The 25,827-nt window shown below is 55.1% G+C and overlaps 1 protein-coding gene across 1 annotated transcript; it reads right to left on the minus strand.

Annotated features, from left to right (window-relative positions):
- Positions 1 to 1,798: 1,798 nt before the first annotated feature.
- On the minus strand, positions 1,799 to 25,827 carry MYH6 (myosin heavy chain 6). Its single transcript, XM_064570854.1, has 36 exons — positions 25,612 to 25,827; positions 24,235 to 24,378; positions 23,838 to 23,994; positions 23,726 to 23,753; positions 23,325 to 23,436; positions 22,326 to 22,418; positions 21,527 to 21,590; positions 21,210 to 21,308; positions 20,634 to 20,737; positions 20,408 to 20,546; positions 18,704 to 18,972; positions 18,252 to 18,422; positions 16,769 to 17,078; positions 16,010 to 16,080; positions 15,646 to 15,733; positions 15,443 to 15,560; positions 15,173 to 15,296; positions 14,764 to 14,900; positions 13,147 to 13,402; positions 12,769 to 13,011; positions 12,443 to 12,619; positions 12,048 to 12,193; positions 11,704 to 11,794; positions 9,305 to 9,694; positions 8,876 to 9,002; positions 8,662 to 8,780; positions 8,077 to 8,273; positions 7,307 to 7,490; positions 6,938 to 7,103; positions 6,710 to 6,834; positions 5,302 to 5,610; positions 4,782 to 4,985; positions 4,535 to 4,660; positions 4,052 to 4,327; positions 2,759 to 2,854; positions 1,799 to 2,074 (listed from the first exon to the last, which is right to left on the minus strand). Exons 1-36 carry the CDS (start codon positions 25,810 to 25,812, stop codon positions 1,913 to 1,915), a joined length of 5,823 nt encoding a protein of 1,940 aa, XP_064426924.1. The 5' UTR covers positions 25,813 to 25,827; the 3' UTR covers positions 1,799 to 1,912.

Below are 25,827 nucleotides of genomic sequence, written 5' to 3' on the forward strand. Positions count from 1 at the left end.
AATGGGTCCGCTCCCCCAGCTTGCCAGGACCACAGCAAACATTTCCTGAGCATCTCCTGTGTGCAGACCCTGTGCTGGGCCCCAGGGATTCAGGGGTGACAGGCAGCCCTGTCCTTGGGCACTCACAGCCTGGGAAGGAGACAGGCTAGTGAAGGACAGCCATGCCTGCCTGCAGCGAATGCTGTGGGAGAGTTTGGCTGGGGGTGTTTGGAGAGCAGGCACTGCGACGACCCAGGAATCAGCCCTGCTTGTCCCGTGATAGTGCGGGGGCAGCTGGGATGTCCCTGCCCACCCACGTGGCCTAACTCAGTGGCTCATACAAGCTGGCTTGCTATCCCTCTAATGCTGGTTTGCTCCTGCTCTGAAATACCTTCCCTTTGTTTCTGGGGTGCTCCTGCCAGAGGCAGGCCCCAGCCCCCAAGCCCTGCCCGAACCCTGCAACTCCAATAGAGCGGTTCTGCTCCCCTTGGTGATAATCGTGGGTCTATCCGGGTCTGACTTCTCCAACTTTCCTGTCCTCATGTCCAGGCTCCTCACCAGAACTGGCAGCCTCCCCAGGGCTAGAACCAACTGGATTTTGTGTTTTTCTGGGTTTCTGCTAACATTCTCAGGGCTCTATGCATAGTCCACTCTCAACACTGATTGGCCACCCTTGGGGGAGGTGGGGTCAAGGCTTTAGAGGAGGCATAGCAGAGGCTTAGCCAGGGCAGTTTAGGAGATGGGGTGCCAGGTGAAGGGATGAGAAGGTAGTTAGGAGAACCTGGGCTATAAAGCCCAGCAGGGGGCAGGGATTTGCCTGGAGCCGAATGGGGCCGGGACCAGCCCTGTCCCCTGGGCAGGCATATAACCTGGGCTAGACTGTCCCTGGTGGGAGCTCAGAGAGAGTGGAAGTGTGATCTACGGTGTGTACCTGCTCATGCACCTGTGCCCATCTGTGCCCGTGTGAGAGGCCAAAATGAAACAAGCAACGCTTGGCTTTGGTCCACAGAGCCTGTTGATTCAGGCTCGGTGTCAGCTGGCCCCAGAGGCTCAGGATTCCCTCACAGTGAGGCGCTGACCACAGAGGCCGAGGTCAGACCTGGGCCCCAGCCGACTGTGCCTGGGACTCCATTTGGGTTACTCGTAAGGGGCTGGCCAGAATGGGACCTGTACCAACCCCTTTATGAACCTCCACCCCCAGTGAGCCCTGAGCCTCTCCTGGTGTCAGTGGGAAATTCATCTGGGAGGGAACGGGTGTCCCAGGATGCCTTTAACCCCTGCAGCCCAGAGCTGGGGTAGGTGGAGGGGAGCTTCAGCTTTGACACGAAAATTCTGTCTCTCGGCACACAGAATTGGCTCACCCTTCTGGTACCTTTGTTTTCTCTCCTCCTGACCAGGGCTCTCTGGGCCTCGGCTGCCTCCTCTGTAGATGTGGAAAGCTTGGGCTCCCACAGCTCTGACACAGGGGCAGGGCCTCCCTCCGCTGGGGAGCTTTAAGACAGCTGCTGGCTGGCTGGCGGCGGTGGTGGGAAGGACGGGGCGCAGGCAGAGTCCGGCATTCAGGTTTATTACAGGTTGGCAAGAGGGGGGTTCCTGAGGCGGTGTCACTCCTCGTCATGCAGTTTTTGCTGAGAAGGGAGTAAAGGGTGTGAGGGGCCAGCTGGCAAGAGGGAGGTAGGGTGTGGGGAGGAATCTCTAGGGCTTTCAGGGGCCTAAAGGGGATGGCTTTAGAGGGAGAGGTTCTGGCCTCAGGGATCTTGGGTCTCACTTGGGGGCCTTTGTAGTTTAGTGGGTGGGACTGGGCTTTCTTCAGAGGTTCAGGGGGTTCTCAGGTATGGGTGCTGTGGGACCCCCCAGGTCTGCCATCATATAGGGTAAGGAGTGCCCATTCTGAGGGGGCACTGATGTTGGCGGATGTGCTGACACGGGGCGACTAGTGAGCCCCGGAGGAGGGACCCACCTTGGTGCCGATGTCGCGGCTCTTGGCCCGCAGCTTGTTGACCTGGGACTCGGCGATGTCCGCGCGCTCCTCCGCCTCATCCAGCTCGTGCTGCACCTTGCGGAACTTGGACAGGTTGGTGTTGGCCTGCTCCTCCTGCAGGGGTTCGGGGACGGGGAGGCTGAGGTGAGAGGCAGCAGGGGGAGGGGGAGGAGGTGGAAATTCCCAGCCTCCCAGTCTGAGGGATTCCCTGTCCCTGAGCCAGGGCTCAGGGCTCTCACCCCTCTACTGTGTTCCTGCAACTGCCTTGCCAAGGGTATCCTGCTCCTGGCTTGGCACCCTCCTCAACTTGCCAGCATTCAGAATCCTGCATGGCCACCCACTGCCTGAGATGAATTACATGCTGCCTGGTCCAGTCCCATTCAGAATTCAGCCTCACTGCATCTGCCCAACTAGGACTCTGATAGATGCTCCCAGCTCCGGGGTTTCCTGCACATGTGTGCTCATCGACACCTTACTTTCACACTTTTCTGCCCACCCAGAGTCTTCCCCACTGCCCTATGGTCAGGTCCTCTCCTGGGCTCACTTCCACGGCCACCTTCCAGCCTTGAGCACTGTCTGGCCCCGTGGCCTGCTTAGCAGGTACACTGCCTTCCCTCAGGTCTACTGGGGTATGGGTTCTCAGCAGTCTGTAGGCATTGCTTGTGCTCGCTCAGAGTGCCCGACCCAGCTCTGAGCACACGGACACGTGAAACGTCTAGTCCCCATGCTGGGGCTGACGCCCGTGGATTCTCACACATGGGAGGTGTGTTGACGGAGTGGAGAAAACCATGAACTCACCGCCTCCTCGGCCTGGCGCTTGTAGGCCTTGACCTTCAGCTGCAGCTTGTCCACCAGGTCCTGCAGCCGCAGCAGGTTCTTCTTGTCCTCCTCCGTCTGGGGGTGGATGGATGGGAGAAGCCAATTTGGGGGAGGAGCAAGTGCAATCATTGTTCCCTCCCTCAATCCGTCACTCTTCTCCCCAGGCCTCAGCTGCCTTCCCTCCCTCCGATGGGCCAGGTCAAAGAAGGGGGGTGTTGGATTCCAGCTCTGCCTCAACTTGTAGGTCAAAAGGCCACAGCAAGGTCCTCAGTCCGGATCTAAAAAGCAAAGAGGGCTGTGGCCCTAAAGCTGGAAGTGGGGCAAGGGGCCCAGAACCAAATGGAATTCCTTCATCTGATAACATGGAGCTATCGGGGCTGTTGCAGCCCCAGCCTGGAGCCCCGTCGATGCTCTCGGCTGGTGGTTTTAGAGTGAGCTGAGAGGACTAATGAGGACCACAGGGTGAAGGGGGCACCGTCATAGGCAGACCATTCTAACCTATCAGATACGTGGATTGCACTGGGCAGATTTGGGCACCAGGATCACTGGCCCCAATGTCACCAGATCATTTCTATCTCGTCATCACTGTATGTGCTAGGGTGCCTCTCCCACTTATGTACCCAACAGGTCTGCCGCTCTCCAGCTGTAGCTCTGTCTCATGTCTCTCACATCCAGCTGTCAAAGGGACCAATACCCCCTTTCTCTGTCCTTCCTTCCTAGGCGCACTGTGAAAATAACAGGTCAAGGGCAAAAGCTCTGAGCTACACAGGCGCAGGTCTTAGAACATTTTGGGATCATCTTTATCTAAGACCATCTATCTGTTCCAGGGGAAGTTCCAGGGGAAGTTCCAGGGGAAGTTCCAGGGGAAGGTCTGAGTCTTTCCCATCTCTGACTTTTATCCTGAAAGTGCCATACTATGTCCTTCCCTTTCAGGCCGGTAGAAAGGTTCTGTGGACTGTGCTAAAGCCTTCATGGTAACACTTTGGGTTCTTAAAAAAAAACCCTGAGGAAACGCTGGTTAAAAGAGCTTTCAGGAAGTAGAAATAGGTTCTCATTTGCTAGAAAAAGTCATGGACTCAAGCCAAATGGACTCCAGGGAATGTGAAAGAAAATTAATCTAAAGACAGCTTCTCAAGAAGTAGGTGCCAGGGGGTTGAGTGGCATTCCCAGACAGTGACTGTGCGTGGGGCCTGTGTGGCCAGGAAGTGGGGCAGGGGAAGTGCTTTCACATCTGCCCTTGACTGCCGCCCAGAGCAGCCACCATGCCCACACCTGGTAGGTCAGCTCCTTGATGCGACGCTCACTCTTCCTCATGCCCTTGACTGACTCCACGTTGCGCTTCTGCTCAGCTTCCAGCTCGTTCTCCAGCTCTTGCACCCGGGCCTCCAGCTTCTGCAGCTGCTTCTTGCCCCCCTTGAGGGCGATCTGCTCGGCCTCATCCAGCCGGTGCTGCAGGTCCTTGATGGTCTGCTCCATGTTCTTCTTCATGCGCTCCAGGTGGGCGCTGGTGTCCTGCTCCTTCTTCAGCTCCTCTGCCATCATGGCAGCCTGGGGTCAGGAGAGAGGTCTAAAAGAACTGGGCCCAGGGCCCCTTGTCCCTCAAGGGTCAGCGTTTTCCCAGCCTGGTGTCTGTTTCCCGAGGCCCGCCAACCCACGCAGCGCTAAGAGTCGGCTTGTCACGGTGCAGTGGCTTGGCCGGGACCCAGGGCCCTTGTTCACGTCTTTAGTGGGGGCGGGAGGGGGGCGGTCACTCACATCGGTGATGGCCTTCTTGGCTTTCTCCTCGGCGTTCCTGCACTCCTGCACCGCCTCTTCCACTTCTGATTGGAGCTGGGACAGGTCTGCGTCCATCTTCTTCTTCTGGTTGATGAGGCTGGTGTTCTGAGGATCAAGGTGGGCGGAGCACGAAAAGCACTGAGCATCCAGGGGTGGCTCCCAAACCTCACCTGCTGGGCCCCCCCAGCCGTGCTTCCCTCCACGACTGCACGGGGGAGCCGCTCACCTGGGAGTGCAGCAGCTGCACCCGCTCGCTGGTCTCGATCAGCTCCTGCTCGGCCAGCTTCCGAGACCGCTCCGTCTGCTCCACCACGGCCCGCAGCTCCTCCAGCTCCGCCTGCAGCAGGTTGTTGCGCCGCTCTACGATGGCGATGTTCTCCTTCAGGTCGTCGTTGGCGCGGACTGCGTCGTCCAGCTGGACCTGGGTGTCCTGGTGGGGGCGGGAGGAGGAAGCATGTTGGAGACCTGCACCCATCCCATCAGGGCTTCCCATTCGGGGTCTGATGCACCCGATGCCATGTTCACAAACCTTCCGTCAAGTGTAGGGCCCAGGGGCACATCCCCTCGTCTATTCTCTAGGCCCGGGGACTGAGCTGGTCCAGGACATGCTTGGGGTCTGATCAGTTCTCTTTCCTCAAGCCTCCAAGTACAGGAGGTAAGTGGCTCCCACTTTCTCGTATGTGTTAGCCCAGGGCCCTCACCAGACCTGTGGGCAGCTCCCTTCTGAGAGTCCCACCTTCTGTTACCTTCAGATGGGCCTGGGCAATCTTTAGGTGCTTCTGGGCCTCTGAGGCTATTCTGTTAGCCTGGCTGAGCTGGATCTCCATCTCGTTCAGGTCACCCTCCATCTTCTTCTTCACCCGCAGGGCCTCATTGCGGCTGCGCGTCTCCGCGTCCAGGGAGGTCTGCAGCGAGTCCACCACCCGCAGGTGGTTGCGCTTGGCCTGCTCCATCTCCTCATCCTTCTCTGCCAGCTTCCGCTCGATCTCAGCCTTGATCTGGTTGAACTCCAGCTGGGCCCGCAGGATCTTGCCCTCCTCGTGTTCCAGGGAGGCCTGGGAGGGGGTGGGGAGAGAGGGTCGGAGGCAGACTGTCAGGGTGCAGGGCGAGGTGGGGAGGGAGGCCAAGGAGAGGCAGGGTATCAGCCAGGACTACGGCTTGGAGAAGAAGGTCTGGGAAAAGATGCAGAAGGTGGGACCTGCATCCCAGGATGCCCTGGGTTTCCTCTGTCAAGGAAAGGGCTTGGACCTCACAAGTGCCCAGACCCTCTAATACTAACACTGCACAATCCTGACCTTCTAAGTATCATAGAAAAGGGGGAGGTTTTTATGACCACATATTCCAAACTTTATTTTTGTTTTCTGGGTCACTTACCCTTCAGTGAAAAAAGTTAGAAGCCCCGAAACTCAGGGCTCTCCCTAGGTTCTCTACAAATGAACAGTAACAATAGCAAATACGTATTAAGTGCTTAAGTTTGTGACCTCATTTAATCTTAGTAACAATCATGCATAAAATCTTATTGGGTATGTACAATTCATTCCATTAGAAATAAGAAAACTAAGGTACAGAGAGGTTAAGAAACTTGCCCAATGACACAGTGGAGGTCCTGAAGCAAAGTTTCTTTCTCTTTTTTTTTTTTTTAAGATTTTATTTATTTATTTGACAGAGAGAGTAAAAGCAGGGGGAGTGGCAGGGAGAGGGAGAAGCAGGCTCCCACTGAGCAGGGAGCCCGATGTGGGACTCAATCCCAGGACCCTGAGATCATGACCTGAGCCGAAGTCAGACACTTAACCCACTGAGCCACCCAGGCGCCCCTGAAGCCAAGTTTCAAACTCAGATCTGCTTGACTCTGAAGCCCACACTCCTACCTACTGTCTGAGGGGTTATTATGATGGCCATATTTCAACTTTCTAAACACCGTAGGAAACATAACCTTTTGGCCTATGATCAGACTGTGATGCTTTCCTTGGTGCAGACCTTGGCTTTGGAGGCAGTCATGGGTATCAGGTTAGTGGGTAGACTGAGAAAAAGGAGCTAATAAATTTTGTCTGAGGGTCAGTGTCACCCCCGGGTGAAGGAGAGTGGGGAGTCAGAGACAAGAGTGCGTGGGTAGGAGAGGGTACGAGGTAGGGGGACAGGCAGAGCCAGGCTCACCTCAGCCTCCTCCAGGGCTGACTGCAGCTCCAGCTTCTCAGCCTCCAGCTGCTTGCGGACCTTCTCCAGCTCATGTGCATTCTTCCCTCCTTCTCCCAGCTGCTCGGTCAGGTCGGAGATCTCTTCTGGGGGTCAGAGGGCCAGAAAGCTCAAAGCCTGAGCTCTCCCTGCTCCAGTGTGGCCCTCCCTGCCCCCAACCCCTCCCCGGCCTCTCTGGCCCCAGCGCACCCTGAAGGTTCTTGTTCTCCCGCTTGAAGGTCTCCAGATGCTCCAGGGACTCCTCATAGGCGTTCTTGAGCTTGAAGAGCTCTGTGCTGAGGGAGCGCGCCTCCTTCTGCGAGGACTCCAGCTCTGACTGAGACTCCTCATACTTCTGCTTCCACTCGGCCAGGATCTGTGGGGACCCGGCTCACTGCACGGCCCCAACCCCCGCCCCAGCACACCCCCACCCCCCATTCCCCCGGCTCTCCAGGGCATGCCCAGGCCCCTTGGCGGGGCTCAGTCTCCTTCCTGGCCCCCCAGGAGGAGGTCCCTGGCTTCCTGGTGACGCCGGCCTCCCTGCTCTGCCCCTGGTTGTGGCCCTCAGCCCAGGCCCACCTTGTCGAAGTTCCTCTGCTTCTTGTCCAGGGCCGCGGCGGCTGCGTTGGAGCGCTCCACGTCCACCATCAGGTCCTCGATCTCATTCTGCAGCCGGTGCTTGGTCTTCTCCAGCGAAGAGCACTTGGCATTGACGGCCTCCACGGCCTCCTCGGCATCCTGCAGCCTCTGGGCCAGCTTCTTCCTGCCCGGGGCAGTTAGAGCGTGTGTGTGTGTGTGTGTGTGTGTGTGTGTGTGTGTGACTCTACAACAGCAGGCCCTTGGAACCACCTCCTCCCCAGACCAGGGTGACCCCATCATCTCCCATAGCTCCTTGGGACCCTGATCAGCCCTTCAGGCCCCGCCCGGGTCCCTAGCCTCAAGGGACCCAAGCCTGCAGGTAGGTGGAACAGAGAGTCCTCCCTATGTGTAGCAGCATCTGGGTGGCAGCCTCCACCCCTCCCCACACCAGGCTGATCGATGGAAGCTCCTCTGACCAACAAGCTTTTTGCTCGTCTTATACGTGAGCATCAGGTATAACCCGAGCCAAAAGCTCATGCGTCACAGGAAGTGAGTCAGGGCCAGCCAGGTTCACTCAGAGGCCAGGATCCAGGCTCCCTTTCAAGCACCTCTATTACCCCTTTCCTCCCCCGCCCCCACCCCCGCCCTGCCCCAGACCTTTTCCCACTCTCCTCAGATCTCCTTCCCGTGCCCACTCTGCCTGTCCCCACCCCAGGTCCTCTTGCTCCTTCCCCCTTTAGAATCAGGGTGGTGGGCCGCCCAGGACTCACTTGGCCTCCTCGAGCTCCTCGGTCCTCTGGATGGCATCTGTCTCGTATTTGGTCCTCCACTGGGCCACCTCTGAGTTGGCCTTGGACAAGACGCGCTGCAGCTCGGCCTTGGCCTCCGTCTCCTCCTCGTACTGCTCCCGTAGCAGGTCACAGTCATGCCGGGCCGACTGCAGTGCGTGGGCCAGCGCGTTCTTCGCCTGCGGAGGGGCGGGCACCGGGAGGAGGGCTTATCTCCCAGGAAGGTGGGAGGGAATGCCCCCCCCCATCATTCTCTAGATCTTTTTCATCTCCATGAAGTTCAAATAAGCCCAGCCTCGCTCATTCAGGATGAAGGCTGGTGTGGAGTCTCAGCGTCTTAGAGTAGCTTTCCAGCTTGCCCACCCCACTCCTAGCAAATAAGGAAAGAGGCATTCGATGATGTTCAGGTGTGGCTTAGCTGGAGCGTAGAGGAACCTAGACTGGGGGGCCTTTCCACCACAAACAGAGTCTTCTCTCCAGCCTCCGGGCTCCATTCCTGGTGTTGATGCAATTTAATTACCAGGGCTGCCATCAAGCCTGTCCCACTGTCCCCTAGCTGGGCCTCACCTTGCCCTCCTCCTCCAGCTGCCTCTTGAGGTCCTCCAGCTGCTGGGTGTAGTAGAGCTTGCCTCGGGTCAGCTGGGAGATCAGCGCCTCCTTCTCATCCAGCTGCCGGGACAGCTCACCTAGAGGTGGGAACAAGAGAGAGTTTGTGGGCTATGGAAGGGAGCAACTGGTGCCTGACCCTGGGGCAGGCACAGGGCCGGTTAGGGGCACCCACCATTCTCTGTCTGCAGCTTGGCTCGCTGGGTGGCGAGGTCATTGAGAGAGCGTTGGGTCTGTTCCAGCTTTGCGCGGTACTCATTGGCCTGGTCCTCCAACGTCCGGGACACCTTCTCCAGGTTTGCCTTCAGGCAGTAAGGGACAACTTGTCATGGAGAAGGGGCTGGGTGGACCAGAGAAAGGAAGGGAGGGCCAAGGTGGGGAGAGCACAGGGCTCAGGGGCTGAAACGGAGAGGTGCTGGAGGGCATGGTCTGAAGGGGTGCATGAATTAAAGGAGCTGTGAGTGGAGGCAGGGAAGGCGAGGGAGAGAGCGAGACAGAGAGCAAGGGCTGATGAAGGAGTGACGATGAGAGGACAGGGTAGAGAGAGTGGAAGGAAGACCGCTGTGGGAGAGAAGGGGGTGAGGACGGTGAGCAGGCAGCCCACCTTGGCCTTGATGATCTGCTCCATGTTGGAGGTGACATCGTCCAGCTCCAGCTTGAACTCGCTCTTCTCCTTCTCCAGCTTCTGCTTCACGCGCTGCAGGTTGTCGATCTGCTCGCTCAGCTCGGCCACGCTGTCCGCGTGCTTCTTGCGCAGGGCCGCCGCCGTGGCCTCGTGCTGCAGCGTGGCCTCCTCCAGGTCCCGCCTCATCTTCTGGAACTCGGCCTCGCGCTTCTTGTTCATCTCGATCTGCACGGACGTGGCCCCACCGGCCTCCTCCAGCCGCTCGCTGATCTCCTCCAGCTCCCGGGACAGGTCTGAGCGCAGCTTCTCCACCTTGGCCCTGGCGGTGCGCTCGGCCTCCAGCTCCTCCTCCAGCTCCTCGATGCGAGCCTGGCCCGGGACACAGAGGGCTCAGCCCCACCGCCCGGAGCCGTCCGGCGGAGCCCCCACCCCAGAGTTCTAGGACATTCAGGTCCCTCTAGAGCAATGGTTCTTAACTAGGGAAAGTTTTGTGCCACAGGGGATAGTTGGCGATGTCTGTAGACACATTCGCTTGCCGTGACTTGCCATCTAGTGGGTAGAGGCCAGGGCGCTGCCAGACATCTGTATTGCGTAGGCCATCAGTAGCAACTTGGTCGAAGCTGACCTCTCAAGGCGTTTAGACTCAGTCTGATTATCTGCGGCCCTGAATCCTGAGAATCTATGTTCGGATGGGGATTCGGAGATCCTACGAGATCCTGAATCTCAAAGATTTCACAGATTCACTAGGCTCTGCTCTGCTAAATATAAGGCAGGAAAGCCTGTGTTGGTATCTTACAAATACTTACAACCATATGCCGTAAGACAATAAAAACTTTTGTAATTTTCCAAGTTAACCACAAAGTCCAGCCAACCATATTCTTCACTCTCCAGGGCTTGCCTTATTTATGCCTGGGCTCGGGTCCACCTTGACTATTCCCTTCTAGGCCAGGCAAGTGCTAGCAGGTTGCCCTTATCATCATCAGGCCCCTACCTCATTTTTTGGCCTTAGCCTTGCCTTTGACTAAACTGGGAGAATGTCCCATCTGTCATTTTGATCTGTTCCCTGACCAGCCAGGAGCAAAGGGGAGCATTGATCAGTGGGATCCCTGCATTGGTGGTTGTGGACAGTATTATCAGGATGTGTGTGGGTGGGTGCTGGGAGCAGGAGAGAGGGGAACACCATGCCTCTACTCCCAAGATGAAGAAAGTGGGACTGTGTGCAAGAGCTTGGGCAGGAAGAAGGAGGAGCCACAGCCCTTTGCCGAGACCTGGTGGGGATAACAGCACTGATGTTCTGGGTCTAAGAGCCAAAGAGTTTGCCTCGACCCAAACAGAAGAACCTGGAGAACGTCCTCGTATTCTAGCTAAAACCCAGAGGGGCACCCAAGAAAATGGGAGGGCAAATTATCCCTGAAGGCAGGCCAGCCCCTGAGCAGCTCCCCAAATGAGTGGAACTGTGTCCATGCGTCACTTGTAGCCTGGACTGTGGGCCCTGAATGCTGAGGGGTGATCAGCTCTCTCCAATAGCCACCATCTGACCAGAAAATTAGAGGATAAGGCCCTGCCCCCAGCAGCTGAGTGCATGTTGTCCTTGGGGCCACTCTGTCCAGACGTGGCCATGCAGCTTCTGTAGCTATGAGATGGGGATGGCAGTACCTGCCTTCCTTGCTTCCAGGGCTCTTCTGACAAACACAGGACAAAAAGCTCATTAAAATTCAGGGTGCGCTAAAAGTAAGGGAGACTGTGGCTGTTAATTTACTCTCCTCCTGCAGAGGGATGAGAAGGCCATGGAGAAAACAAAAGAACACCTTGCTAGTGGCTGGCTGACTGCTAGCTGACAAAATGGTTTTATAAACATTATCTCCCCTGGTCCTCTGTAAGGCAGGTGTTATTATCTCATTTCACGGATGAGAAGACAATCTGAGACTCAGCAACGGGAAGTGACTTGCTCAGAGTTGTAGGAGTTGACTATGTATCATGGGATCAGTACCCGGAAAGAGTATGATCAGAGCACCCCATAGGAAGGGGCTCCGTGAAGACCCTTCTCACCCCCATGCAGAGGGGAGAAGTACCAGAGAAAGGGTGAGATGAGAACTGAACCCTGTCATTTGCACCGGAGCAAAATCCCACGAGGCAGGGCATAGTTCAGCAAGAGAGCCCTTTTAGTAGGCTTGTTTGCCTCCCCCAAAGAGCCCTGCTAGAATAAGACATTATTACTCTAACGGGGGAAGGCCGGTGCTCTCCAGTGCCAGGTGAGGGCTGGTGGGGTCTCCAAGGCTGCCTGGAGTCCTAGATACTGTCTAGAACCCTAAGCAGCTCTGCATCCTCAGCTGCCTCCCCACTGAACTCCCCGTTGGCTGTACCAGGAAGAACTTCACCTGATTCTCCTTCAATTTCTTCTGCAGCTGAAGGGCCAGTGCCTGCTCATCCTCAATCTTACTGTTCTGCTGATTAATGTCAAACTCTTTCCTGGAGGAGAAGTGGGGGGGGGGGGCGGTGACAGGTGGTCTTCCTTCCTCTGTACCCATTCTCTTCTCTTGCCATGGCATGCCAGGACCAGTCCCCTCCCCCCAGCCCAGAGGGTGAATGCAGGAGGGCCGTTTGACCTCCTCATTCACACTGGGCACAGGACAGTCATGGCCAGTGGGGGTGAAGCACCCTATGCTCTAACCCTCAGGCCAGCCATCTCCACTAGCCCTTCCTGGCCATCTCAGGCTCCTACTTCTTGATCTTTTCTTCCAGCTGCAACTTGTCATTCTCCAGGTCCATGATGCTCTCCTGGGTCAGCTTCAGGTCACCCTCCAGCTTCCGCTTTGCCCTCTCCAGGTCCATGCGCACCTTCTTCTCCTGTTCCAGGGACCCCTCCAGCTGGTGGAAAGAAGATAATAAACAAGCAGTAGAAAACCTGAGATCCACAGTGTATGCTCTTCTGTTCCCTTCTAAACTCAAAGTCCAGTGAGATTGGAGGGCAAACCAGCAGAGAAATCCCTGCAAGTACAAAAAATTCTGAGCCCCAGCCTAGTGAGGAACTGCAGAGAACAAAGAGGCCCCTTTGCTGTTGATGTTGCCTGCAGAATCCTGACCTGAGAGAGATAGAGCATGGTTCTTACTACTCACATCATCCACCTGCTGCTCCAGCTTGACCTTAGACTTAGTCAGTGTGTTGACCTTGTCCTCCTCAGCCTGAAGGTCATCTAAGGCCTGCTGGTGGGCTTCTTGCAGAGCCTTCTTCTCCTTGGTCAGCTTGGCGATGATCTCATCTAGCCCAGCCATCTCCTCTGTCAGGTTCTTCACCTGTTGACCAAGAACCCCATCCCCTTTAGGGTCAGAGGTCATCGGCCTGGAGACATCTATGGGGATGTCCAAGACCAAGGACCAGGACCACACTCTGGTCTGGGAATCCTGAGGAGACCTGAGATAGAGCCAGAAGGAACTGCCCTCACCTTGTTCTCTGTTGCATGCTTCTCCTTCTCCACCTTGGCCAGCGTCAGCTCCAGGTCATCAATGTCCTTCTTGAGCTCAGAGCACTCATCTTCCAGCTTGCGCTTCTTGGCAGTGAGCTCTGCATTCATCTCCTCCTCGTCCTCCAGCCTCTCGGTCATCTCCTTCACCTTGGCCTCCAGCTGGATCTTGTTCTTGATCAGCTGGTCACAGCGTTCCTCTGCATCATTGAGGTTATCTTGTTCCTGGGAGAAGAGGACAGAGAGGAGAGTTGGTGATTAAAGAGAGGAAAGATCCAGCGTCTTAGTTCCTGGGGATGAGATGGGCTATAATCCAGGGGAGGAAAGGGGAGGAATGAAGAGATCGTCGTGTGACCTCACCGCCTGCACTTGGAGCTGGAGATCATTCTTCTCCTGCAGCAGGGATACCATCTTCTCCTCCAGCTCCTTGCGGCGAGCCTCCGACTTCTCCAGCGCCTCTTTGATGCGCGCAAACTCCTCCTTCATGGTGGCCATCTCCTTCTCTGTCTCTGCACTCTTGAGTAGTGGCTTGATCTTGAAGTAGAGCTTCATCCAGGGCCAGTTCTTGACCCCCATGAAGGCCCGAATGTTCCACTGGATTACCAGCAAGGCATCCCTGGCAAGAAAACACGGAGGCAGGAAGGGGCACTCTGAAAGAGCACTTCCCAAGCATGGGACCAACTGCAATTGGCTCCCAGCCCATCTAAACAAGCTCAAAGGCACCTGAGGGCAGGAGCCCTGTCTTGTTGCCTTGATATGCACCCCCACTCCAACATTATCACACTGAATATGGAGTTGCTCAATACATATTTATTACTTGAGTAATTCAACAAAAGGGCAGTTTATATCTTCCCTACTGGGGCGTTAGTAGTAATGAAAGCTACACCATTCATAGAGTGTCTACTAAGTTCAGTGTTTCTAATCCCATAAGAACCTCAGACATGTTAAAAAATTATATTTTACATGTAAGAATATCTATAGTATATATGTAAGTTGTGAAGCATGAAACAAAATGACTATGCATGAACCTATCAATCCTTTGAACAACAACTAGAAGAGCATTTTGCCAGTGTTGGCTCTCCCAGTGTGTTTTTCATCCCCTTTCCTGGTCCCCCCACCAGAAGCAGCCACTATCCTTAATCTTGTGTTTTTAATTTCCTTACTTTTTCAAAACATACTTTAACCATATATGTACGTGTCTTTAAACAATATGTCACCATTTTTTAGTATCTCTGAGTTTTATAAAAATTTCATTACATTATATGTATCCTTCTGTGACTTGCTTTTGTTCACTCAACCATAAGCTTCTGAGGCTCAAACACATTGCACCATGTGGTTGTAAGTCCCTCCTTTCATTGCTTTATAATAGTCCACTGAACGACTGTACTACTATTTACCCATTCCCCTGGAGATGGAAATTGGAGTTGTTTCCAAATCTTTGCTATTTTGGCCAATGCTGCTATGAAGATTCTTTTTTGTCCCATGTTGTATACATGCAGGAGTTTCTGTGGGAATGCACTTAGGAATGGAATTGGAAGCAATTGTCCATATTTTTTAATTTTTTTATTTTGGGATGTTCTCTATACCCAAAATGGGGCTCAAACTTATGACCTCGAGATCAAGAGTTGCATGCTCTATGGACTGGGTCAGCCAGGTACCCCTGCAATTGTCCATCTTTAAAAGATAATGATAAATTGTTTTTCAGAGAGGTTGTGCTAATTTACATACCTGTAAGCAATGGGTCAGACTTCTTGATTTTTCTCAAGCTGGTGTTTTAAAATGGTATCTCATTCTTTATTGGGAATTTTCTTTGTGTAAAGAATTCAAAATGAGACCTAGCGTGGTAGTCACTTGCTCAAGCCAGCTAGTAAGTGGTGAAGTCAGGGTTTGAACTCAGGTCTTCGGAGTCACACCAGTTAGCACTGCTTGTCTACCTTTCACATCTCTGGGAGAGCCTCGCCCTTTCCCTCGCCTCACCTGCGCTCCACAATCTTCTTGAACTCAATGCGCATGAGCTGGCCCCGGGCTTGTGCCTGGATGCGGGTGATGATGCGGCTCAGCCTCTCATCCCGCATCTCCTCCAGCAGCCCCAGCAGCCCTGCCTTGAAGAACACCTGCAGGCAAGAGGGCTGCAGCCTCAGAGAAGGGTAGCCAGGGTGGAGGAAGAGGGAAGGAGGCACCGACTAAGCTCCCAGGTGACCCATTACCCATATATCCTAGACCTCAGAGTGAAATATGAAGAACAAGACAGAAAAGAAGCCTGGGTTCCAGCCCTTGAATTAATACAGGGAGCCAGGAATCAGAGGCCTGCTTTCCAAACTCCCAGCTGCTCTGCGCAAGGTGGCTACATGTCCCGCAGCTCCACCCTGTGGGGCTCTAGACCCACCTTGGTGTGGCCGAACTTGTACTGGTTGTGGTCAATGTCCAGGGAGCCCAGCAGCTTCTCTGCTCCTTTCCTGCTGTCAATGAACTGGCCCTCGGGGATGGCTGTTGGGTTCAGGATGCGGTACCTGGAGAGGGAGGTGCCCCAAGTTACCCACGTTCTGCACTGATCTCTTCTGCCCACAGCATTTGGGGTCACCTGTGGACTCCCTTCCCCGACATGTCTGCCCAGGCTCCCCCTGTTCCCTGAGCTCTAGGGTGTCCCTGTACCCACCTCTGCCTGAAGTCCCCGTAGAGGATGCGGTTGGGGAAGCCCTTCCTGCAGATGCGGATGCCCTCCAGCACACCGTTGCAGCGCAGCTGGTGCATGACCAGGGGGTTGTCCATCACCCCTGCAGCAGGAGAGGAGAAGGTGTCAGTCTCAGGCAAGTGGATGCCAAGTGCCCTCCCCAGACTAGACCTTTACACGTCGCTCACCTGGAGCCTTCCGTTCATTGGGGATGATGCAGCGCACAAAGTGAGGATGGGTGGTCCTCAGGTTGGTCATAAGTTTATTCAGATTCTCCTGGGGGTGGATGAGAGTGGGGAGTCAGGAGCCACAGGGACCATCTTTTTGGGCCCTGGGTCCCTGACAGCCTGTCTCCAGAATTCTCTAAGGGACCAAGAGTTGACACATAATTTATGATGGGAGTTCAGGCTTGTGTAGAATTTACATGCCCAAAATGACCACATAGCTCTAGCTTCTTTCCTCCCCAGACTCAGAGAATCAGATTAGGGTGACACAGTCAAAGGGCTGGGCCTGCCCACCACAGGCCCCCTGGCATCTCTGGGCCCTTCTTACCCGGTGGAGGGCCGACACTGTCTGAAAGGATGAGCCCTTTTTCTTGCCTCCTTTGCCTTTACCGCTGTCCCCTAATAACAAGAGAAGGGATGAGGAGCCAGAGTCTGAAAGCTGAGGAACCCTCGGGCAGGGGCAGGGCTCTGCCTCTCACTAGCCGTGGGACTTCACAAAGTGATTCTCCACGTCTCGGTTTTCCCACGACGAGAACAGTAACTGCCTCAAAAAACTGGGATGGAGATTAGATAAGCTTGCTTGCCACATAGTAGGTGCTGAAATCGTATGAGTGCTCTTCTCCCACCTTCTTCGAAGCCCTCCCTTCATGCCTGCTTCTTTCCATGGTCTACCTTCCTTCCTGTAGTTCCTCCTCCTTCCAAGCCACAGCCTTTCTCTTCCTTCTCTGAACGGGACACTCACCTGTGCTACCAGATGCTCGGTGATCCTCTCAACGTTTACCAAGACCTCCCACAGGCACAGCTCTACACTGGGCCTGGCACAGCGATGTATGTGCCACCCTCACTCACCTCCAGTTGTTCAGTCTTGAGGAGACATTTGACATGTACACCAATATCCGTAACACAAAGTGGAAAATGGCCCTTCTACAGATCAGTGGCAGAATGACTACTGTGAGATTTCCTGACCCCCATCCCATGGCTTGTGGGTTCACTTCTGCCTCTAGAATCCTGTGCTTTGAAGCAGAGGGATCCTTGCCCCTGGCAACTTCAGAATTGCTCTGGCCCAGGGCAGGGGCTGCTCTCTTACCGACATCAGCAGAAGCATAGGTGGAGAAGAGTGTGGCCATGAGCTTGAGGGAGGACTTCTGGTACAAGCCCACCACCGTCTCGTTGAGTGGGTCTTTGTTTTTCTCCAGCCAGCCCAGGATGTTGTAGTCCACTGTGCCGGCATAGTGGATCAGGGAGAAGTGGGCTTCCTGCTTCCCCTTGATGTTGCGTGGCTTCTGGAAGTTGTTGGACTTGCCCAGGTGGTTATCATACAGCTTGGCTTTGAAGGTCATGTCAGTGGCCTTGGGGAACATGCACTCCTCCTCCAGGATGGACATGATGCCCATGGGCTGAGAGCAGGGAGGGGGGAGGTAGAGAGAGCATCACTGCATGCGCTCCCAGGTTTCCAGAGCCCCACACCTTGCCAAAGGAAAACTATAGCCCAGTAGAGCTGGCAGGCTACAGTGTCTGGGCTAGCCAAGCTACCTCTTGTCCCAATATAGGACCCTAATATTCTTGGAATTAACCTAAATCTAATTCTATTCAGATCTGGCCTATAACCTCTTTCTGCCTCAGTGGACCAAGTGAAGAGCCCTGTGCTCCCAGCCACACTGCCAGGTCCCCAAGGCCTTGCAGCAAGTCCCTCCTTCTTGGATTGCCCCAGGAACAGGTGTATGTCAGAGGTGACAGACTGAGGGGCAGGCCAGACCTCTGCCTATATGATGGGTAACAGTTTTTCAAGGAATGGTTAGAGGGATCCATGTTCTGCACAACATCCTGCTCTTCAGAGAGTCTGGTGGTTCTTGACTTTCCTTGGGACAGGAATCCTAATGAGAATTTGATTAAACTAAAGATGCCTCCCTGGAAAAATGCATGTAAACACATGTGTGTGTGTGTGTGCGTGCACGTGTATACACACACACACACACTCTTCCATATACTTTCAGGTGATTCTGAGACCTCTGGAAGAGCAGCACCTTGGATAACCACCCAGAGCTTCTGGGAAGCTCCGGTTTTCTGAAGGGCACTGGCTGGCTGGGTGAGGGTAGTTATCCCGGGCTCTGGGCTGTATCAGCAAAAGCACACTGAGAACAAGCCAGCACTGGGAACCTCACACCAGCTCTGTTCTTGTCTCCTCTGAGTCTGTGGACAAGAGGAGCTGAAGACCGGCTTATTCTCAGCTATCAGGAAGAGGATGGGAAGCCAAATGTCTCTAGTGTCAGCCCAGGATCTTTCCATAGATGACGCTTCCCATGGGCTGTCTGAGGGGCCAGGAGTCCTCCCCTCACTACGTCTCCTTCTTAAGACTCTGGGAGGTGACCACCATACAGGACAAGGTCTTAGGTCCTGGGGAGAGGAGAAGGGGGCTCATCCCATGTATGACTTCACGGTGGGTAGAAGCTGGGTCTGAGAGAGGCTGGGGATTCTGGGGACTCTAGTTTCTTGGCTGTAGAAGGGACATCCCTGCCACTCTGGCTGGGATGCCAGGGGAAGGAAACGGAAGCAGCGGGTGGAGGCAGCACCTTCTCAATGAGGTCGATGCAGGCCTGCAGGTCCATGCCAAAGTCGATGAACTCCCACTCGATGCCTTCCTTCTTGTACTCCTCCTGCTCCAGCACGAACATGTGGTGGTTGAAGAACTGCTGCAGCTTCTCGTTGGTGAAGTTGATGCACAGCTGCTCAAAGCTGTTGAACTGCAGGGGGCGGGGGCGGAGCGGGTCAGGCAGGCAGGGGTCTGAGTGGCCAGTGGGGTCGGCCGAGGCCCGTGCCCAAGAGCAGCCAGGGGTGTGACTGGTCCCCTCCCCTGTCAGGCCGGGGAGGGGGAGCTCCCCTGGAAGACAGGACGATGTGTCTGCCACCCCTGAGCCCCACTGTCTCTCCCTCGACTGGCCACTGGCCATGATGGTCACAGGTGCAAATGAGTGAGTCACTGCCCCCTCCCCCGCGCATACGCGCCTAGGCTCCTCCCACTCACATCGAAGATCTCGAAGCCCGCGATGTCCAGGACCCCTATGAAGTACTGGCGTGGCTGCTTGGTCTCCAGGGTGGCATTGATCCTTGTCACCATCCAGTTGAACATCTTCTCGTACACTGCCTTGGCCAGTGCCCCGATGGAGTAGTACACCTGCTGTACGCTCTGCCCCTTGGTGACATATTCGTTGCCCACTTTCACCCGAGGGTGGCACAGCCCCTTGAGCAGGTCAGCTGAGTTCAGCCCCATGAGGTAGGCGGACTTGTCGGCATCTGGTGGAGAAGGAAAGAAGTAAGCAAGCACTTTCTGGCAGACCCTCTTTCCCTGCTCCAGGGCCAGAGCCTTTCTGAAGCATTGGGTCCATCCGCTCTCACTTAAGAGTTGCAAATACAGGCCTGGAAGGGCACGAGGCTTGCCAGGGGGCACGTAGCCAGTGTGCAGAGTCAGGCTGGAGCCCAGGCCTCCTCGTCTGTCCGGAACCTCCCAACACCCAGCAGTTCCTGTCGTCTCTGTCTTTAACATCTGCTTGGTGTCCCTGGTCCAGGCCCTTCACCAGCATTGTTGTGAGCACGTTCTCATGTCTCCAGGGCAGGGACTGTGGCTGACAGAGATGTGCGCTGCTCCCTGCCTCCTTTGCTCCCATCCCAGGATCTGATCCAGGACTGGGCCTGTTCCACTCTTAATCCATGTGGTGAACAGCTTGAAATCAAGGTTCCTAACGGCATTTTACCCACCCCCCAACTCTCCATCTGTGCCATTCAACATATGATCTCTATTTAGAGAAAATGTATTTGATTCAATTTCAAGTGTTTTGTGATAGCTGATGACATGCTCTCATGAAACCCAGGCTTGGCATTTTGATCTGGATAGACACAGAAGGGGTCCTTAAAGGTAGGCTAAGAGGAATATTCTTGGGCATTTGTCTAGCTAGCCCTGTTCACACCTTGACATTTCCTTCTCAAAGAATTCTTACAACAGCCCCAGAGTGAGCTAGGAAGGACTGTTGTTCCATTTCACTAAGGAGGAAACTGAGGCCCAGGGAGGTATGTGACATATTAATGCCAAGCTATATCCTGACCCCTGGCCCTTACCTCCCAAACAGAACATGGCACAGGGCTTGAAAGGGGCTCATCCAAGGGCTGGGCATGCTCCACATACACACTGCATTAATGATCAGGATGTGCAGAGCTCTAGAGTTTGTGCTTTCCTGAGTTTGGGTGAGTCTTGGGCCCAGGAGGAGACATCCCAAACTCACTTCTGGTCAGTGCAGCTGGGGTTGAAGATTTGGCAGGATTGTGGGGGGTCTCCCTGTCTGCCCATCTCTCACAATCCTTGCCCCTCCCTGGTTCTCACCCCATCCATCTACCCCACAGGCCTCAGGTCCCCAGGAACCAGCCTGTCTGGGTGGCCTCTGACAAAGCTCTAACAAGGAAAAAGCCTGGAGACAGGGCTGGATGGTGTGAGGGCCCTGCTCCTGGGAAGAGGTACTGCCCTTTGACCACGTGCTTCTCATACTTCTGGTTTCCTCCCGCTTTCACTGTCATGGTCCTAATAACCTTAATAAACTAGGTTGTCAGCCTAGCTCTTCAAGAATTGTTGAAAAGCACCACTTTTGGATGCAGCACAGGAGACCCTGCTCCCAGTGGACTATGTCCTCATGATAGGTGAACACCCAGCACCTCAGGCCTTTTCAGCACCTGCCCCCACCTTCGGTGCCATCTGGCTCCGCCTGCTCCTCCCGCTGCTTCTGCTTGAACTTCATGTTCCCGTAGTGCATGATGGCGCCTGTTAGCTTGTAGACTCCAGCTTTCTCCTCGGGAGTGAAGCCCAACACGTCAAAGGCGCTCTAGGACAGAGCAAGAGAGGCAAAGAGGGTGGTTGGATTTGGTGGTGCAGGAACCCTCAGGAACTCTCACGCTGCCTCCTCACTCACATCTGTGGCCATGAGCTCCTCGGAGTCATCGATGGAGGCCACAGACACCTCTCCCTGAGACACGAAGGCGTAGTCGTAGGGGTTGTTGGTGACCAGCAACATGTCTGTCCAGGCAAGGAGCAGGGAAGGGGACAAGGGGACAGGAGAGGGCAGGGGATGGGCAGAGAGGGGTTGGGAGAAGGGCATGGTGGGGGTGGGGCAGGGACAATGGAAGAGAGGACCAGGAGCAGGGAGAGAGGAGGAGAGTCAGCAAGGACCATGCAGAGAATCCAAAAGACATGAAAAAGTAGGCAGGGGACTGGGGAGGGAGGACAGTGGGAGAATGACACCTGGGAGCAGGGGAGACACAAAGAGGAGAAGGGAAAACCAACCAGGAGGAGGAGGAGAAATATGACAAAGAAAGTGTGGGAAGAGAGGCGAGAGGAGTTGCAGGCAGATCTGAGATGGGGAAGGAAGAGAAGACCTGAGCAGACTGAAGGAGGAGGGAGGTAAACAGGGGCAGGTGAGGAGGAGGAGGAGGACACCCAACCTGCCTGGGGAGGGCAATGGGGGCATTGAGGCATTAGGCAGTCTCACCCAGCAGCTCTGGCTTCTTGTTGGACAGGATCTGGTAGAAGATGTGGTAGTTCCTCTCAGCCTTCAGCTGGAAGATCACCCGGGACTTCTCCAGGAGATCTGAAGTGAGGAGAAGGGAGGAGGGCAGGTAAGGACGGGGAGAGAGTTGATCCAGCAAAAAGGTGGAGATTAGGGGAGAAATGCTCTTATAGCAAAATGGAGAGAGCCAGGGGAAGAGGAAAGATGGAGAGGGAATGTTGAGATAGGGTGGCCCATCTGGGAAAGAAGGCAGAGGCGGAAGATACAGAGGGGTGTGCAGGGCTCCCTGCCATACTCACAGGTCTCTATGTCTGCAGAAGCCAACTTTCCAGTGGCTCCGAAGTGGATCCTGATGAATTTCCCCTGGGGGTGGATGGGACAAAGAGTCAGGGAACTGGCCAGAAGGGACAGAATGGAGATCTTGGACCTCAACCCAACCCAGAAAGCCCTGGGTAGTTCTGGAAATGTTAATGACCTATTTGGTGTCCCAGTTTAGTTTCAGTAAAACAGGGGAAAGGATGCCTATCTCCATATTACTAGGTATCTCAGCGGAAACAACAACACGGGAATGAACACAGATACAATGCCTCCCGTTTGTACCTCTGATATGATCTCATTAATCCTTTCAGTAACCTGCAAGGTAAATATTGCTACCTCTGTTTCACAGATAAAGGAACTGGGACTTAGAGAGGTGTGGGGACTTGCTGGGCAGGTGGGAAGCTGGAGAATTGGCTCCAACACCTATGATCTCTTCCCACTTTCAATGTGGAAGAGCTCTGGAAAAAAGTCATTTGGAAAATCTAGAATGTGACACAAATCAGCTCCATTACTTGGCTCTGGAATAGCTATGGTGACTCTGGGGCTCTTTTCTTGAATTCTCAGACCTCAGGGAGCCAGGCTGAGTCAGGAGGGTGTGAGTGTGAGTGTGTGTGTGTGTGTGTGCGCACCCACAGGCCGGTGCACACGCGCACGCTTGCTGATATCCCAAAGCCAAACTCAGGATGATCAGCTGGGCGTAGTGACTGTTGACGAAACAGCACCCCCCCTTCTCTTGTCGAGGCCAAATGAGGCCAGTGGACAGCTGTCAAAGGCACTCACGAAGCGGGAGGAGTTGTCGTTCCGCACGGTCTTGGCGTTGCCAAAGGCCTCCAGGGCGGGGTTGGCCTGGATGATCTGGTCCTCCAGCGTGCCCTGTAAAGGCAGCAGAACCCCGAGGGTTTATCTTCTGTCCACCTCCAGCAGCAGGGAGGACAAGGGGCTGCTCTGGTCCTGGGGAATGAGGGTGGGGCTGGGTGGACTGCAGGTGGGTCTGTGACTCCAAAGGGCCATGTACAGACATCAGAGTGTGTATCTCCTTCCAGGAAGGTCTTTTTTTTTTAAATTTTATTTATTTATTTATTTATTTGAGAGAGAGAATGAGAGAGAGAGAGCATGAGAGGGGGGAGGGTCAGAGGGAGAAGCAGGCTCCCCGCTGAGCAGGGAGCCCGATGCGGGACTCGATCCCGGGACTCCAGGATCATGACCTGAGCCGAAGGCAGTCGCTTAACCAACTGAGCCACCCAGGCGCCCATTGGTCTTTTTTTTTTTTTTTTTTTTTTAAGATTTTATATATTGGGCGCCTGGGTGGCTCAGTCGTTAAGCGTCTGCCTTCAGCTCAGGTCATGATCCCAGGGTCCTGGGATCGAGTCCCGCATCGGGCTCCCTGCTCGGCGGGAAGCCTGCTTCTCCCTCTCCCGCTCCCCCTGCTTGTGTTCCTGCTCTCGCTATCTCTCTCTCTGTCAAATAAATAAATAAAATCTTAAAAAAAAAAAAGATTTTATGTATTTATTCATGAGAGAGAGAGAAAGAGGCAGAGGGAGAAGCAGGTTCCCCGCGGAGCAGGGAGCCCGATGCGGGGCTTGATCCCAGGACCCTGGGATCATGACCTGAGCTGAAGGCAGACGCTTAACCGACTGAGCCACCCAGGCACCTGTCAGGAAGGTCTTGAGCACTGGGCTCAGTAGTGCTGTCCCCACTGTTCCCCAGGGCAAGGCTAGGGGTCACCTGGGTCAGCCTGCCCCCAGGTCCCCTCTGCTGAGCCTGTGGCCCACCCTGTACCTTGTTTGTACTGGCATTGTCCTTCTTGCCACGGTCACCTATGGCCGCGATGCTGGCAAAGTACTGGATGACACGTTTTGTGTTCACAGTCTTCCCTGCACCAGATTCTCCACTTGAGGCAAGAGGGACCCATCAGAATCCAAGATTTCCCCTATGCTCCATTTGGAGTTCAGCCCACTGCACCCTCCTCCCTCAGAATCCCAGCCTTCTAACCTCCTCCATCAGGACCCAGGGCCCCGCAGAATTTGCATATCATTGTAGGTCACTCCGACACCCCTCTGAGAGCCCAGCTCCCCACACTCCTTGCAATCACAACCTTAAACCTTTCCTCCCCTCTGCACCCCCAGGAATAGGCCTGGGTCCCCGCCAAATCCCTATGTGGGTAGATGGCATTTGCTCACGTGATGAGGATGGACTGGTTCTCCCGATCTGGAAGAGAAAAGAGGAGAGGCAACAGGGTCAGGTCCACCGATACGGGGCTGAGGGGTCACAGGTCAGGGCTGCCAGACTCACCTGTCAGCATGTACTGATAGGCGTTGTCGGAGATGGAGAAGATGTGGGGTGGCGCCTCGCTCCTCTTCTTGCCCCGGTAGGCGGCCACCACCTCTGCGTTGTACACCGGCAGCCACTTGTAGGGATTGACGGTGACGCAGAAGAGGCCCGAGTAGGTCTGGAGCAGGAGAGAGGGCAGGCATGAGGGGCTGGAGGGGGAAGCCTGGGGCAGGTGGTGACAGGCAGGGGAGTCCCTGGTCACCCCAGCTGGTCCTCTCTTCCTGCGGCTGACCAGGGGTAGGAAGGGGGCAGAGGGGAGCTGGGCCCCTTGGGAGAGTTCTGACCCCTCGCCTTGAGAGAGTTGCCCTGGCCTACTTTAGCCTCCATCCCGGACTGGCTTCCTGCCACGTGCACTCACGTAGATCATCCAGGCGGCGTAGCGCTCCTTGAGGTTGAAGAGTACGGCGGGCTCGTGCAGGAAGGTCAGCATGGCCATGTCCTCGATCTTGTCGAACTTGGGTGGGTTCTGCTGCAACACCTGGTCCTCCTTCACGGTCACCGTCTGGGAGGGTGCATGGACAGGGATGACCACACTCCCACCTTGCCAGTCGGCACTCACCAGCCTCGCCCACCTACCTCCTCCCAGAACACGGGCCACGACCTGGCCTCACTCCCCCAACTCTTCTCCGACCAGTGCCCAAGCCCTGCCCCGTGGCTCCCCCAAAGCACTTTCCCCAGACAACTTACTGCCATCCCTCCCATGCTAGGTTCTCTGTGTCTTGCCAGTGCCCCAGGACAGCACCTTTCTGTCCCTGCTTCAAGCCTCTAGGGGCAAACTTGGTGGGGCTGGCAGCTCTCCAATCTGTGCATACACCTTACCCTGACTCCTGGGGGCATTGCTTGTGGGCCTCAGTTGCTCAGGGCAAACCTTGTTCTGCTGGAAAACATCTCACCTACCAACCCTACACTCCCCATTGGTCACCATCAGTGTGGTTCGATTGGCACCAGTCAGTTCGCCATGCCCTAACGTGATCAGACCCTGCAGGTAGGTATTCTAGTATTGTTTTTGACAGCAGAGGAAGCTGGGGCTAGAATAATTAAATGGTTTTCCAGCTTGGTAGATAGCCAGTAGCAGAGCCAGGATCAGAGTCAAAGTCCCCAGCAGATGGTGGCCTGTCGTTGCCCACCTCGTTGGGACCCAACATTCAGTCGGCATGTGTGAAGGCAGATGGTTGTGAGCTGCTGCTAGTGACCCGTGGCAATTCTCACGGCTTGTGTGAGGAAGCAGGTACTGTGGACTTCTGAGTGCTAGTCACCAGCCCCGGGACTGAGCGTTCAGCTCAAGAGTTCCTGCTTTTTGCGTTCATCTGGGTCTAAGAGTTTGCTCTTGGTTTGAGTGAGGTGGATTGGGGGGAGTTGGTCCATGGAGGAAACTGAGGCACAGAGAGGAGGGATACACATTCAAGAGGGAACTTTACTTGGTGCCGTGTCTGTGTCTTCTTTATCTCCAGGACCCTGCTGAGGCAGATACCAGGGGAGGTCCCCCCACCCCTGCCCCAGCACCATCTCTGGCGAAGGGCGCGCATCCCTGGTGTGGTGCCCTGTTACACCTGCTCAGGTCCATCTGAGAAACGTCAGAGTTCTCATCGAAGAGCTGGGTTCCTCGAGGGGGCATGTCCTGCACCCTGCTGACTTTGGCTCTTCTCCAGAGCCCTCAGCTCCCACGGCAAGTGCCTCCCCCATGCAACCCCCCGCAAACCTTCTCTCCCTTTCCATGGCACTATGCCCCACACACCTTGCCATTCTCTGTTTCAGCAGTGACCTTGCCCCCTTCCCGGGACAAGATCTTGGCCTTCACAAACTCCTCCTTGTCATCGGGCACGAAGCACTCAGTGCGGATGTCGAAGGGCCGGGTCTGGGCCTCCAGACGCTCCTTCTCTGACTTGCGGAGATATTGGGCTGCCGCCCCAAAATCGGCCATCTGCGCATCCGTCATTTTAGTGCTTCCCTG

Source organism: Mirounga angustirostris, unplaced genomic scaffold, assembly GCF_029215605.1.
Source record: "Mirounga angustirostris isolate CCGP_5_RB_7025 unplaced genomic scaffold, mMirAng1.0.hap1 SCAF_9, whole genome shotgun sequence".
Lineage (NCBI taxonomy): Eukaryota > Metazoa > Chordata > Mammalia > Carnivora > Phocidae > Mirounga > Mirounga angustirostris.

What these genes read in the sequence shown, in the direction of transcription:
- MYH6 (XM_064570854.1), bottom strand. Translation starts at nt 25,812, where the DNA reads ATGACGGATGCGCAGATGGCCGATTTTGGGGCGGCAGCCCAATATCTC. An exon ending in GGAGCCAGATGGCACCGAAG is followed by an intron (nt 18,973 to 20,407) that starts GTGGGGGCAGGT and finishes CTTCTCCACCAG; the next exon opens with ATGCCGACAAGTCCGCCTAC. An exon ending in CGGGCTTCGAGATCTTCGAT is followed by an intron (nt 18,423 to 18,703) that starts GTGAGTGGGAGG and finishes CGCCCCCTGCAG; the next exon opens with TTCAACAGCTTTGAGCAGCT.